General features: G+C 37.7%; 1 protein-coding gene across 2 annotated transcripts in view; it reads right to left on the reverse strand.

Moving 5' to 3' along the window:
• NAV3 (neuron navigator 3) overlaps positions 1-16851 on the reverse strand; it is a 359287-nt gene that overhangs the window by 239812 nt on the left and 102624 nt on the right. For both annotated transcript variants that reach the window (XM_054718827.1, XM_054718826.1), the window contains exons 4-5: positions 6447-6519; positions 3810-3993 (exon numbers count right to left, since the gene is read on the reverse strand). In XM_054718827.1, coding sequence (XP_054574802.1) covers positions 3810-3993; positions 6447-6519 — 257 coding nt within the window. The remainder of the gene's footprint in view (positions 1-3809; positions 3994-6446; positions 6520-16851) is intronic.

A 16851-nucleotide genomic window follows, 5' to 3' on the forward strand; every position in this document is an offset into this window, starting at 1 on the left:
TGGCGGGGCAGGACTGGGTGAGACGGGCTGGACACACCCTGGAGCCAACCTCCCATGGTCCCTCCCCGGCCGGCCACACCTGGGGCTTGAAGGGCATCTGCGAGTGAGCAGGTTCAGGCCAAAACCAGCAGTCCAACATCCCCCAAGGGGTCCCGAGTGCAAGAGGGCACTCTGCAAAGTCTGGCCCCTGGTGGTCAGTGTGCGTCATAGCTACTGGCCAGCCAGCCGGTCGCTTAGGTTTTTATATATATAGATATATAAATAATTAAATCGTAAGTTAGAGGGTGATTAGAGCTACAGAAAAAAAAAAAAATGAAACATATCACAAAGTACTACAATGGGGAGTGAAGATGGGCAGCCTGTTAAAAGGTTAGTGAAGGTTAGCATCAGATAAAAAGTTGACCTGAAAAGGTGGAAGTTCAGCCAAGCAGCTATGAGGGAAGAACGTTCCAGGCATATGAATCAGCTAGCACACTTTTCCTAAGATGGAAGCAAGCCTGGGCTATCTGAAACCATTGCAAGGCTTTGAGTAGGGAAGTGAACTATGTCAGTTAGATTCAAAGTGTTTTATAAGTACTGACCCATTGAACCCCCCAAACAACCTCATGTGACCGGGGCTATTTTTCACTCCCTTTTAACAAATGAAAGCCTGAAGCACAGAGGAGTTGGGTAAGTTGCCCAAGGTCACACAGTTAGGAAGTGGTTATACTGGATGCAAGTGCAGGCAGTCTGATTCTAGGGCTGAGCTCTTAATAAGTAGAGCTCTAGTTGCTCCTTGAACAGGACACACACATGCATGCACACACCCACAAACACATGCCCTCAAGAGTGGAGAGGAAGCTGGGAGACTAAGGGGAGTTTGTTCCTTACATTCTATCTCTCTTGGTCTACATTTTATTTTCTTCCGTATTGTATTTCACTTGTTAATTTTTAGATCAAACTGTCTGTTTAAATGAAAGATACTCAAATTGATTGAAAACATATGGCATTATTTTCAAAACAACAAAACCAAATTAGCAATTCTTAATGTACAAAATAAAAATATTGTGGAAATATATACAGTTATACCTATTTATTTTAAATAAATAAGAGTACATATCAAAATGCTCATACTGAATTGAAACAATTTTTTAATTAATCTACAGAAAAAAACATTTTTTGGCTAAATATCCTGAGTAATATAGCAACTAATCCTTTATACTATTTACTTGAAAATAATTTTGGAATGAATAGAAAGACTTCATAAATCATGATTTATGACTCACATCTCAAGCAAATGAAAATAAATGTGTCAGTGGGATTCTTTTTCTGCATGAATTATCTTGGTTCTATTAGATAAACACAATATTCCTTTCCTATGTATATTATCATTAAGGGCTTTTGAGATATGTTGAACTACATTGATTGTTATATGTAAGTCCACATAAATTCTAATTCACAAACAATATCACTACAATAAATTTATAAAAGTGGAAATAATTATTAATGTCTAAAATATAATATTCTCCAAAACACATATACATTTATTAAATTAATTATCAATCCAAACAATAATTAAATCCAATTTAATAGAAGAAAATTATTTAAGAGTCTACCTCATTCTTAAAAGACACTGGTAAAAAGAATACTTTTCATAAACTTGCAATGAAAGAAATGACTGTTTCTCCCGAAAGGGTGTAAAATTACCATGCCTATTATATACAGCCCTTTATTTTAAAATATAACAGTTTCATAACAGCAATGCATATCCAACAAGAATAGAAAAAAAAAATCTCTCCCAAACAGTCGTAACCACTAAGAAGTTCTGGGCAATAAATTACACATGGCAGACACAGAAATGGAATGAGGGAAATCAGTGACAAATGATCTTCCACCTCACTTCCAGAGTCAACATGCTTTGTATAATGCCACTTCCTAGATTTTTCAGCTACTATTCTTGCTTCTCATCAATTCAAATAGCTTAAATCAAACTAGAAAATGTTATTTCTGGCAGTTTTCAAAATCTAGATCTTTCTCCCAACCATCACCCCAAAACATTAATTTAAAAAATTTCTTTTCTCCCTCTTTATTCTTAAGAAGTTCAAAGAACTTACACTGTAGATAATTTTTTTCACTTTGACTCCTGCATGATTTCACTTGACATCACAAGAGCCAATAAGAATGTAAACACAGGCACACCTGTATTAGTAAGTAATGAGAAATATCCTTTATCACTCCATGGACATTGTAGTACCTCTATATTTTTTCAGTGAAACTATGATTTTTCTTTATTGATATAATAATTAACTAATTAGCAAAATCTGCCAAAGGAAATGGAGTTTACGTGGTTATATATAGAAAAAACATATTGGTTACTATGAAGTGAGAGCTGATTGACAGGTGAAAGAGAAAGCAATTTCTAAACTGGAGAATATTTTCCAATAAGTGGGTGGTGATTTGTGAATGCATTTTGGAGTTTCCTTGTAACTTTTTGGGTCAATGCTAATTACCAAAAACCAACTCAAGACAAACTGATCATCATTAGGTTTCAAGCTTGGTTTCTCAGATGGAAAAAGTTCAATAATTATACATGTTTGATATGTGTATATATTTTTAAAGACAATGAAAGAGTATTTTCACATTGTACATTCTCCCTCCTAAAAAAGAGTAATCATAAATATTTATGCAATAGTGCTAATTATCTGATACCCTGGTCATTGATCAGGAACAAAGGTGCAGTTTGCATGAAACTTGTTAATTTCATTCTGTGATCATTTTCTGATGTGTCAACGTGGCTAGGTTCATGCAGTGCCACTTATCCAATCAAACACTAACCTAGCTGTTGCTGTGCAAGTCTTTTGTGGCTGTGGTTAAAGTCCACAGCAATTGGCTTTAAGTAAGGGAGATTCTCTATATTATCTGGGTGGATCTGACTGATTCCTGGAAAGGTCCCAACAAAGCAGGATTGAGGATTTCCTGAGAAATTCCACCTGTGTAGAGCAGTTTCACTTCATACTGAGAGTTTCAGCCTGTTCTTCCTGCTGGCCACTTTTAGGATTTCAGACTTGCCTAGCCAGACCCCATGAACATGTAAAATAACAAACATGTAAAATAAATCCTTCACAACCAATCTCTTAATATATACCTCTTACTGGTTCTGCTTCTCTGGTTGAATCCTGACTAACATAATTCCAAAATGGGGGGTGGGGGGGGTGGGAGAAGGAGGGGAAAGCAGTAATGCAAGAGGAAAGGAAGTTGCCATGATTTGCTAGCACCCAGCCCCAGGCTGTGTCTACATGCACCAATAGACTCCAGTCAGACAAACGTATACATGTGTGCATATAAACACACATACACACTCACTCACACACACAATCTCACATCAAAAACAGTATGTTTTCAAACACTCAAACTCCTGTTTTTTAGAACTGAAATTTTTGACCGATTCAATGACTCAACCCATCAAACGTGTCAACAAAAGATACCTATACAACTGGAGACTAGGATTCAACAGCACATTCTAAATGATACAGGAGTTTGCGGAAGGAAGGGACTGTGCTATATTACTTAACAAGAAAGACACCACACACTTTGATACAAACCATAATCATTTTTAGGAAACAAACACAGATATGTCACCTAAAAAGTGGTAAATGTTGCTCATCCCACCAAAGAAAAGTGGTTTTAACTTCTACATTAGTCAAATAATCCCATCACATTGATAGAACTACATAAATATATCTTTTTTTAAAATCACAAACAACAGTTTGTTAAAAACAAGCTGTAGCTACAAATTGATTTTAAACACATGCCCTGCTTCCCTGCCTTACCTGGACTGCATATCTTGCTGGGTTTTGGCCTGGCTGGCTTCTGCCTGAGGAGAGGCGTGAGGGACCCGCTGCTGAAGTTCCACCAAGGACTGGTAATACTGCTGTTGATGGTGCTGCTGCTGCTTGTAGCGAGACAAACTGAAAAAAAGCCCTAGAATGGCTTTTAAGTTTCCATTTCTTATTTCTGCATCAAAGGGAAAATATAAAAACAGTATCATACAAAATGAATGCGGTTTTATTTTTATATTTTTACAAATGAAATTCTAGATGCCATTCCCTTGGACTGTATCTACGAAGAGAGAAATGCAACTTGACTCTCTCGGTCACAGATTCAAACAAATCTGAATTTCTAACACGTGAACATTTCCAAAGACTTGGGATTTCGGGGAGAAAGGGAAGGGGTGGAGAGCACAGAGGACAAAGTTTCCTTGAGCGATGTTCTTTGCTGACTGAAGGACACTTTTTCTAGAGTCAGCTTCTTGGAAACGGACGGGCTCTCTGTCTTGTGCCAATCATTTGATTTAGCACTCTCCTTCCCTCACAAATACACACAGCTGTTACCAAAACCGTGGTGGCTATAAACCGGAGAAAGAAAGCCACTTAAATGTCATTGTCCCTGAATTGTAAGTAATGAGGGGTTGGGCGCATCTCATAATAGCAATTGAATTCATAGCAGTCAACATGCCTTCTAAATCACCCATCAAACAACTTATTAAAATACATTATTTATGCTCCAAAAGCTGAGTACATCATAGGTATCAGTTTTTAATGGTCCAATTCTTTTATTTTTAATCCATGGTACATATCAATAAATAATAAAGATCAATGTACTCATGGCTTTAGACAACATAATTGAATAAATGCAAATACAAATCCTAATTCTAACACATGAGTCTCCTGTGTAAATTTTCTAATATTGAATAAAAAATTAAATGCACAAAGTAAGCTACAATCTGAGACTAGATTTTTCTCTTGTAGTTACAATTTAAAAATTAGGAAAAGAGATGGAAGTAAAGCTTAAAATAAGGCTATTCAACCAGTAGTCATATTTTAAATAAAGTTTGCTATTGGCAATAAAACACATCCCCCTGTGAGATCAGAGTTTTATGTCTCCTTCATAGAGTTTAGGAACATTAATAAACTATTTTTAATTCTTGCTCTCTGATAGTGTATAGTGTCATACAAACCATGCAGTGGAATTATTCATATAAAATGAGGCTATGAGTTTTTCTTCTATTTGTCTCACCTAAACATTCCTCACAGTTGCCATAATACAGAATAGTTGGTTTGATCAATATAAGAAAGTATTTTCTCCTGTAAACCTGAATGATCTTAAAGAGTTTTAAAATTTGTCTTGTTTTATTATTATGCATGTTTAATTACTTTAGATACTTTTGAAAGTCGTTTTGAGCATTCGTGTATTTTAGAAGATAAATTAATATCAATAGGTTTATGTTCATAAAGGATGTTATGTGAGAAGATATATATATATATATATGATGGTAGCATTATTTAGCTTGCTTTTAACCACTCAGAAAGTAAAATATTATCTTGGAGAATTTTCTCAAATTTTATTCTAAGTAACAGAACTACCAGCGAGGTTTGAGCCTAAGTTCTTTGGCCATTAAATATGTAATTTAATATCAGACATAAAATATAAATATAATAAAAATTTAAAACAAAGAAAATTTAAATATAGAAGAAAAATTTAGAAAATTCAATAATTCTATTAAATGCTTGTTATGTTTGAGAAGCCACACAATTCCTCTTTTTCCAATATCAGCAAAATTTTAAAACGTAGAATTGTCTAATGTTTCTAGTACCTGCGGGGACAAAATCCTTTTCAGAGCAAACTGATCATAGTAGAAACATTAACCAATCTAAATGGTCCAAGTGTTTGACAACAGCTAGCAGAACTTTTTATGTAATGATTAATATTCTCATTAAAATGCTTGTTGTAGATGCAGGTCTCAAAGGACTTGTATTCATAACTTTAGCCATTGCTTTTTGTTAGCAGTTACTTGAAAAATTTTCCTAAGTATGTATGTGGAAGAAACAGACAGATTCAGGAAAAAAAAAATGACAGAACTAGTTCAGTCTTTTTCAACTATTCTATATTTAGTTTTCATGATGATCTTTTAAACCTTAATGACGTTAAAGCCTTTGGAGTTATTGAATACTGTTAGTGCTAATTTTCTTAGAGCTCATGGTGACTTATTTAAAATGATCAAATAGTTAAAGTACAATTATGAACTTGATCATATTAGAGAAATGTTATTGATAAAACACTGGAACATTAATTACACTATTATTACCTATATTTAGGTCCATATATTATCCAGCATCATCCATCCACCTATTCCTCTAGTTAAGACTCTAAAAATACTATACACTGGTAATATCATAAAGCTGTTTTGTTAATCTGCTCCCCTCCCATATAATGTAAAGTAATGTAAAGAGCAGTTAATTAAAGCATACATTAATAACCACTGCATTTATGTTCCTCTTAGTGTAGAAATTGTACTCATTTTCTTTATTGTATTGAGAAGCTATGAACTTTCAATTTACATTTCTTGCATTATGAAAAAATCTTTTACAAACGTGGGCATCATTTGCGACAATCAGGCCTTTTCTTACCTTCAGCAGATAGACCTTGGACATTTACTCCTCTGGCCGCCAGAAAACTAAGGCAGACGTCAACATTTTCAATCTGTAACACGAAAAGAAGTGGAAAAGCAATTTAGAGGATTGTTTTTAAATAAATAAATGAGCTAGAATGAAACCAGAGAGAAAGAATGAATACTTTACATTCATTTCATACTAGAGATCTTTACCAGAATTTCACTAGAATTATTTTGGCTAATTACAGAAGGAAAATAAAGCTTGCACTGTCCAGCTTACAAACAATTCATAAAGGCCTGGTCAAGAAGGGCATTCTTACAGACCAGCAACCCACCTACTTCACATAAAGCCTGATTTTTATGATCCACAAGTGAGATTGCTTCACAAAAGAGTCTCAACTAAGTTAAGTCATCCATAGAGTTGGAGACTGTGGCTTGTGTGAGTTTTGGAATGTGAGGATGTGGGTATTTGAGATTCAACAAGTGATATTTGGTAAGTACGCCTAAAGATACATAAAATGGACAAAAGGTTGATACAACCTGAGCAGAATGAAGCATGTTCTCATCCTAAACCACAGGAAATCTTCATTTTAAAAGCTGTATTTGTATTTCTACAGTTGACTAATTCTTGGATTAAATATAGGTATTGCCTTTGCAATTTAAGAGTGATACCATGGCTTTTAAATAGTTTCAATATGATAACCAGCTTGTAACAACAGAATTACAAGCTGATTATCATATTGAAACTATAGATTTAGATTAATTCACAGGTTGATCTCAATAGTGGCCATTGTGTTCGACAGCAAAGTTAAACATCTAAGTCTTTTTAAAAAGAGTGTAGGGAACTAGAAAATTTTAGTTCTTTATGAATCATCTCCCTGAGTTTTTTGGTATTCCATAAATCTTGAAATTCTAAAGTAAATAGGAGATTTAAAGTAAATATTTGCCCCCCCCCCCTTTTTTAAATTGGATTGTTTGTCTTCCTTTTGTTAAGTTGTATGAGTTCCTTATATATTTTGGAAATTAACCACTTATCAGGTGTATCATTGGCTCCCTTTTTCATTTTGCTGATGGTTTCTTTTGCTTTGTAGAAGCTTTTTATTTTGATGGAGTCCCATTTGTTTATTTTCTTCTTAGCTTCCCTGGCCCTAGGAGATGTATCTGTAAACATATTGCTACAAGAGATGTCTAAGATTTTGCTGTCTATAATTTCTTCTAATATTTTTATGGTTTCATGACTTACAGTTCAGTCTTCTATACATTTTGAGTTTATTCTTGTGTATGATGTAAGTTGGTAGTTCAGTTTTATTTTTTTGCATGTACCTGTCCAATTTTCCCAACACCATTTATTGAAGAGACTGTCTTTACTCCATTGTATGTTCTTGCCTCCTTTGTCAAAAAGACCTAAATAGACACTTCTCCAAAATGGACATACAGAAGGCCAAGAGACATATGTAAAAATTCTCAAAGTCACTAATCATCCAAGAGATACAAATTAAAACAATGATAAGCTATCACCTCACACCTGTTAGAATGGCTATCATCAACAAATCAACAAACGGCATGTGCTGGCCAGGATGTGGAGCAAAGGGAACCCTAGTACAGTGCTGGTGGGAATGCAGACTGATGCAGCCACTATGGACAACAGTGTGGAGTTTCCTAAAAAAAAGTAAAAATGGAACTTCCATTTGACCCAGTGATCCCACTTCTAGGAATATATCTTAAGGAATCTGAAACACCAATCAGAAAGACTATGTGTACCCCTGTATTCACAGCAGCACAATTTACAATAGCTGAGATCTGAAAACAGCCCAGGTACCCATCACTAGATGAGTGGATAAAAAAAACCTGTGGTACATTTACACCATGGAATACTATGCAGATGTAAAAAAGAAAAGGGATCTTTTTTGAGACAGCATGGAGGGACCTGGAGAATATGATGATAAGTGAAATAAGCACGTCAAAGGAAGATAAGTATCACATGATCTCATCATATGATCTTGATTTCTCTCTCCTCACTCTCTCTGGCTTATGGGGAAATAGAGATGTTTGTTGAGTTTTCACAGGCATGTTTATTTGTTTGTTCATATGTGTATATATATGTGTGTGTGCATGTGTGTGTGTATATAATCATATGTGTGTGTGTATATAATTAATTAAAAAACTATATCCTCGGGTGAGAATATATATTCTCACCCGAGGATATAGTTTTTTAATTGATTAGAGAGAGAGAGGAAGGGGGGAAAGAGAGAAAAAAAAACATTGATGTGAGAGAGAAACATGGATGAGTTGCCTGCCATATGTGCCCTGACCAATCTTTACTTTCTGCAATTATATTTACAGAGCTGAATTTAGCCTGCAATTGAAAAAACTCTGTTGCCTCTTAGATTCTCTAAAATTACTGCAATATAGAAAGTTAAGTGACTATAAACCTGTAAGCAGGCCTAACACTTCACAGACTGAGTTCCCTCTACAGACACAATGAATTCTGGTTAGGGCACGTCTCAAGTGCTAGGTACTGCTGTTGGGAGTTATACTTAGAGAATGTCTAGAAGAATATGAACCATTCTTAACTTTCTCCTATTTTTCATGATAAACTTGTACTGTTAGTGTCATTATATAAATCAATTAAATAAATGCAATGTCAACTAAAAATAAAATAGATAAGATGGCTCAGGTTGAGCAAACACCTACCCTGTCATAGAATTTAAATAGTTATATAGATTTTAGCCCACAATTTCAATCACATATAAAGTTGTCTGGTGAATTAAAATTATATATAATTTTGTATTAATTAAAATTGATTAAGAAGTTGATTTTCACTCACTTAATTATCAGTTCACTCCTCTCTTCCTTTCTCAAAGAATTCCGCCGGTGGACACTAGAGATCTTTTCTATTCACCTGGTACCTGCTATGCAGTATGTTCAGCTTTTTATTCATTCCCACATGAGCAGACCCACTACACTTCTTGCAGATAAACAGAGAAAATTACAATATGGAGGACTTATTATTCCTTCTTTTAGAGTAAGTTTGTGGCTGTACAAAGCCGGCTCATTTTGCAAAGAAAGAGAGAACTTCCTCTCCAGTTAATCCCACTATTTCAAGGATTTTATTCCAAAGGGATAATGAGACAAGCACTTCAATGTTCACAAAAGCACTCCAAGGTTCACCAAAGAAATTTTACTTATGAGATTGCTAATAATAACAAATTAGAAACAACCTAAATACCCACAAAACAGCCTAAATATTACAATTTAAATAAAGTATGGTGGAGAGCAATCCAGATGGTGGATTAGAAAAAACTTGCACTCACCTCTCACTACCACATCAAAATTATAACTAGGTTATAAAACAGGCCACCTCGGCAACCATCTGAAGACTAACTGAACAGAAGTCTTATAACTAAGGATTTGCAGAAGAAGAGGAGTGAAGGGTCTCAACCCCATGCAGGGCTCAACAGCCCAGAGCACCAGTGCCAGGGAGAAGAGCCCCATAGCATCGGGCAGTGAAATCCGGCGGGGATTCCATCCACCAGGGCGAGATGGGAGCCTGCTGGAAACTCAGGGGTCCTCTTCAAAGGGAAGTACACAAAATCTCGCTTGCAGGCACTCACCCTGGTTCTGGCGAGGGGATGGCAGCTCAGAGGATGCTGGAGTCACACAGGAAGAGAATGAGTTGTGTGGCTGCGGGGAGAAGGCTGGAAAACAGCTGCCAATGTCCCTGTGCTGAGTCTCTCTCACAGCCCACAGAGGCCATCTTTGCTGGCCCCAGCATTCCCCTCATGGCATTTGCCTTGGGAGCTACACTAACCCCACCCTGACAACTCCCTGAGGCCCTACCCTGCCAAGCTCCTAGCCTGCATTGCATTTCTTTCCTGAAAACCTCTAGAAGAATTCCAGGCAAGCTCGGGTGGGGGGAGGGGTATGTGCCAGAGACACACAGAAAGAAACTGAATTGTGTGGCTTTAGGGTAAAGCCCATTTTCCCCGTGACTCCAACCAGTGCCACCATTCCTGTGCTAGGACTGCTCCCCAGGCATTAGCCTAGAGCACTGCACTAGCTCCACCCTGATGACTCTCTGAGACCACGCCCCAACATAAAGGTCTGAAGGCCACAGGTGGGTGGTGGCTGGCCTCAATGTACCCTGAGACTTTGGCTGAGTGGCCTCAGACCCAGACCTGGAGCCGAGTTTGAATCAGTATTAACCTGGTGAACACCACTTGCCCCTACCTGGCCCTTCCCTGAGAACCTGCCTCATGAACTCATGTACTGCCCAGGCTCTTTCAGTGGCTGAGCCTAAAAGACTGCCAGCAGGCAATGGTGGGTCTTGGGGTGCCTTGGGCCTTTTGATGACCTGATTCAGGCCTGGAACTGTTGGTGGATGGCCTCCATATGCAGCTTGTCCCCTCACACATGCACTCAGACACACACAGATGAACAGGGATAGAAAAAGATTTTTCATGCAAATGGGGGAGGGGAGGAGCTGGGGTAACAATACTCACATCAGACAAAGTAGACTTTAAAACCAAGGCTATAGAAAGAGACAAAGAAGGAAATTACATAATGATAAAGGGAGCAATCACACAAGAGGATGTAACCCTTGTAAATCTTTATGCATCCAGCACAGGAGCACTTAAATATATAAAACAAATTTTGATGGACATAAAGGGAGAGACTGACAGTAATCCAGTCATAGCAGGGGACTTTAGCACCTTAATGACATCAATGGATAGATCTTCCAGTTAGAAAATCCACAAGAGGACAGTGGCCTTAAATGACACATTGGACCCGATGGATTCAATTGATATTTTTAGAGCATTTCATCCCAAAGCAGCAGAATATACTTTTTTTTTTCAAGTGCACATGGAACATTTTCCAGAACAGACCACATGTTAGGCCATAAAAACAAGTTTCAATAAATTTAAGAAGATTGAAAACATATCAAGCATCTTCTCCAATTACAATGGTATGAAACTATAAATCAATTACAAGAAAAAAAAATCTAAAAAACACACAAAAACATGGAGGCTAAATAACATGTTACTAAAACAATGAATAGGTTAACAATGAGGTCAAGGAAGAAATCAAAAGATACATTGAGACAAATAAAATTTCATAACCCCAAGTCCATGGGTCAGGCTTAAGAGGGAAATTCATAGCAATATAGGCTTACCTCAAGAAACAAAAAAAAAATGGCAAATAAACAATGTAAACTTATACCTAAATAAACCAGGAAAAGATCAACAAAGCCCAAAACGAGTAGAAGGAAAGACATAATAAAGATTAGAACAGACACAAATGAAATGGAGTCTAAAAGGCAACATAAAAGATGAATGAAACAAATAGATGGTTCTTTGAAAAGATAAACAAGATTGATAAACCTTTAATCAGACACATCAAGAAAAAAAAAGAACCAAATAAGTAATATCATAAATGGAAAAGAAGTAACAACTGACAGAAATACAAAGGATTATAAGAAACTACTATGAACAACTATATGCCAACAAATTGGACAGTCTGGAAGAAATGGATAAATTGTTAGAAATATACAATTTTCCAAGACTGAATCAGGACGCACCAAAAAAATCTGAATAGAGACCAATTACAACCAATGAAATCAAAGCAGAAATAATAATAATAAATTGACCCGAATGAAAAGAAGAAATGGTGGACCTTGAAAATGGCTTCACAGATGAATTTTGCCAAACATTCAAAGAAGAATTAACACCTATATTTACTGCTGTGTTGCTGTAAAGAGAAGTTGGGGTGCTTCACTGGGCTGGAAAAAGTTTAGCTAAATCAGAAAGCGGGTCTAATTAAGCAAGTTTATTCTATATCTATAAAAGGCTAAGTTGACTCGTGCATATATGACACATATAAAGCTCTCGCTGGTGCCAATTGCACGCATGTGTTTTGATCCGTCATTGTTGATAGTGAATTTGTTTGACACTTCTATTATAGAGAGGGGTGAATAGCGCTATTAAAATATTTCTTCTAATTAATTTCCTTTCAGTGTGCATGAATTCGTTCACTGGGCCACTAGTACAAAATAATATCACATGTAAATGTGAATAAAAAACAAAAATTTAAAAACATAAAGCATAAGTAAATAAATAAATCATAGTATAACTAGGAAAAACACAATTATTAGTTCATTAAAACATTGCCAGGCCCTTAAAATATATATAATTTTATAGGAGAGAGAGAATTCCAATGTAATGCAAAAATATTATGGTCAGAGAAACACAGACAACTGGAAAGAAGCAAGAAGCAGGCAGAAGGCTTTATTCCTGGTTAGAGATCAAGGGGCAAGAAATGGAGAAAGTTATTATTATCTGAGATTTAACACACTTATAAAGACATTTTCTTCTGAAATTTCCATTACTGTAGCATTTTAAAATGAGAAGCGTGTTATTAGAAAATTAAATTAGCATGCTATTTTACACAGACAGAATATGTCAAAACCAGAGCCTATCTCATGAACCCCCAGATTTTTCTGCTTAAAAGGAAGCCTGAGCTAGTCCCTGAAAGGTTAGGACGATTTCAGCAAATAAGAGGATGTGGTATGAAGTGGACTGGAAAAAGGACCACAATGTGAACTGGTCATGGCTGAGAAACCATGGAAGCAATTCAGAGTAGCCGGGAATATTGAAAGTTGAAACTCATTTAAATCTTTCTCCACAACTTCGTTGTTTACTGCTGTGGAAATAAACCACTCCAAAGGTTGGTGGCCTTCAATCAGTTTAAAGAACCTATGTAAGAGAGAGCAGGAGGAAGAAACTCTAGAAGCAAGAATCTTGAAATCTGGAGAACAGTAGTGGCAGGAGAAAAGGCCATAGAGATAAACGGGGCTAGACAAAGAGCATCCTCTATGCCCTGCTGAGGGTCTGCACCTGACCTTAAAGCACTGGGAGCTAACAGTGTGTTTCAAGCAAAAGAAAGAAATGATTGATGTTGCATTGAAAATATATCTTTTATATGACACATGCTACATACATAGATTTATTGATAGATAGTAAATGTTTCAGAAATCAATTTCTATCATCCTATCTAATAATAGACAAATATGCAAATTGACCATGCCTCAGACACACCAACAAGCCACGCCCACCTGCCACGCCCACCATCCAATCAGAGCGAGGATGCAAATTAACCCAAACCAAGATGGCTACAGCCACAGAGAGCAAGGTTTCCTAGGTAACAGAGGAAGCCAAGCTTTCTGCCAGCCGTTGCAGGCCTAAGCCTCCACTCAAGCTACAAAGTTTCAATTATAGAAGGTAAACAAATTCAAACAAATGACAGCAGAATGGTGCTTGAGAGAGCAGGCCAGGGTTGCCGCCGGCAACAGGGGAAGCAAAGCTTTCCACACACCCTGGCCAGGCCCACCCGCTTAAGGCAACAAAGTTTCAATTATAACCCCAACACAAATGGCTTTGGGCCTCGGAGGGAGCCCCAGGCTTGGCTCTGCTCCAGGCTACAAAGTTTCAATTGTAGAAGGAAAATAAATTCCAGATACCAGGGCCTCCGCTTGCATTGCCAGGGGGCGTGGCCCGCCTGCAAACCACCACAGGCCCCTCACTCAGGCCGCTCCATGCCCCAAGGGAACCCCACCCTGATCAGGGATACCCTTCAGGGCAAACCAGCTGGCCCCCACCCATGCACCAGGCCTCTATCCTATCTAATAAAAGAGTTACATACAGATTGACCATCACTCCAACACACAAGATGGCTGCCCCCATGTGGTCAAAGATCCTGCCCCCATGTGGATACAAGATGGCCACCACAAGATGGCCAACAGGAGAGGGCAGTTGGGAGGCACCCGGCCTGCAAGGGAGGGCAGTTGAGAAGGACCAGGCCTGCAAGGGAGGGCAGTTGGAGGTGATCAACCCTGCAGGAGAGGGCAGTTAGGGGTGACCAGGCCGGGAGAGGAGGGAAGTTGGGGCAAACAGGCTGGCAGCAGAGTGGTTAGGGTGTGATCATGCTGGCAGGCAGAAGCGGTTAGGGGCAATCAGGAAGACAGGCAGGCAAGCAGTTGGGAGCCAGCAGTCCTGGATTGTGAGAGGGATGTCCGACTGCCCGTTTAGGCCCAGGGATCGGGCCTAAACGGGCAGTCGGACATCCCTTCAGGGGTCCCAGATTGGAGAGGGTACAGGCTGGGCTGAGGGACAACCCCCCTCCGTGCACGAATTTCGTGCACCGGGCCTCTAGTACTATATATAATAATAAAAGCATAATATGCTAATTAGACCTACGGCCAAACAGTGGAATGGCCGTCTGGATGACCTTCCAGATGAAGCCGTGGCTGCAAGGGCCAAGGCAACCACAGCGGCTGCAAGGACTGAGGCAGCCGGGGCTGTGAGCGCCGAGCCCCTTGCACGAATTTCCTGCATCAGGCCTCTAGTCTACAATAAACTCTGATCTTTAAAAAATGCTTATTTTTAGTGTATTTCATTTACTGTGTTATGACTTCATAACACACTAGGTGAACAGCTGCAGTTGGAAAAACCCTACAAATATGTCAGGAATGGAAGCAGGAAAATGGTTTTGAAGCTACTTCTTCCTCCCCCACTCAACAACCTAGCACAGGAAGGAAATTCATAGAGTTTTAAGCATTTTTGTTAATTAATCCAAATACAAAAACACTCATTCATTTTCATCATAAACTCTGATAAATAGATATTATTTTTCCTATTCAATAGAGGCTTACAGAGATGACATACTTTTTTATAAGTTTGCACAATTAATAAATAGCAGGGTCAGAAATAAAACTCAACCGTCAGTCTCTGCCACATGTAATTTAGACATTCTGACTGAGCTATTTCCAGCCTCTGACGCAAGCTCTCTACATGACTGACAGGCAGCTAGGACATAGTGCCTGGCACAAAATAGGTGCTCAATAAATATCTGGTTGAAGGTAAGGATGAAATTGTGTCGTGTGAAGGTAGACAGAGGTAGTATGCAAAATGCACTTGTTTCATACATATCCTAAGTTTACAAGGTGTGAATATTTCCAAATTATTGCTCAAATATCCAATGCATTTTTATATCCTGATGGATTGATAGATAGAATGATTGACAGGGTCCCAAGCCAACGAATGTCTGCAGTCACCAGAAGCCAAAAGAGGCCAGGAATGGATTTTCCCTCTGGATTCTCGAGGAAACATGGGACTGCTGCACCTTGATTGTGGCCCTGCAACACCGATTTCAGACTTCTAGCCGCTAGAACTGAGAGAGAGTACATTTCTATTGTTTTAATCCCCCAAGTTTGTGATAATTTGTTACAGCAGCCATAGAAAACTGATATTATTATCTACTCAGTAGAGCAGTAGCTATTGTAACTACAGCGAGCTTAAGGGTGAGCTGCGTTCTGCGAATATGCAGATTTCCAGGACTTGCCCTCTGTGTTTTTGATTTGTTGAGCCTGTGAGAAGGGGAGGTGAAGGTATAGGTTAGTTAATTAATTAACTATATGGTTCACATCATTGCAATACTAGGCTGCATGTTTTCCTTTCCCACCTCAAGTCAGTGTTGTGGGAAATGAAGAGGGGTAGAGGATAATAATTTTATTTAGCTCTTCAGTTGGCTATTTGTTTTAATTGCTCTCTGGTTAGATAAAAGGAGTCAGCTTATTAATTAATCATTTTTGTATAGTAATTAAAAGTTTTCCAGTCAAATAAAACTGTGTGAGCATACTCGTTATGCAATTTACATATTATAAGAAATTGAGAAAGGTTTTACTTTTTGGAAGCCTCAACTTCCTTATCTGTGAAATGGGAATAAAAATAGTTCCCACATAATATATTGTGTGAGAACTGAAGGTGTTTATAAAGAGTTTAGTTTCATAGCTCCATATATATAAATGTATATATGTATATGTATATATAACCATACTAGGAATGCTTTATATAAACACATACATGCAATAACAGAATTCTGTGTGTATGGGCAAATAGATAAATGTATATATACAGATATGGAAAATTCATTAGGATTTTATCAGATAAAAATTTTTTTAAAATATATTTTATTGATTTTTTTACAGAGAGGAAGGGAGAGGGATAGAGAGCTAGAAACATCGATGAGAGAGAAACATCGACCAGCTGCCTCCTGCACACCCCCCACTGGGGATGTGCCCGCAACCAATGTACATGCCCTTGACCGGAATTGAACCTGGGACCCTTCAGTCCACAGACCGACGCTCTATCCACTGAGCCAAACCGGTTTCGGCAGATAAAATTTTTGTTGCTAAAAGTTCTACTACTCCACTTTAACTAACTTGATAATAAGAGGATAATGAACATCATTCAATTTCATTGTTCATTATAGATTATAATAAATCTTCATTATAAGCTATGATTGCCAATAGAAAGTATTATAAATATAACATTAAAATTACATTAGTATTCATTGACTTAAAGATA

The sequence above is a fragment of the Eptesicus fuscus genome, chromosome 7 (genome assembly GCF_027574615.1).
Source record: "Eptesicus fuscus isolate TK198812 chromosome 7, DD_ASM_mEF_20220401, whole genome shotgun sequence".
NCBI lineage: Eukaryota > Metazoa > Chordata > Mammalia > Chiroptera > Vespertilionidae > Eptesicus > Eptesicus fuscus.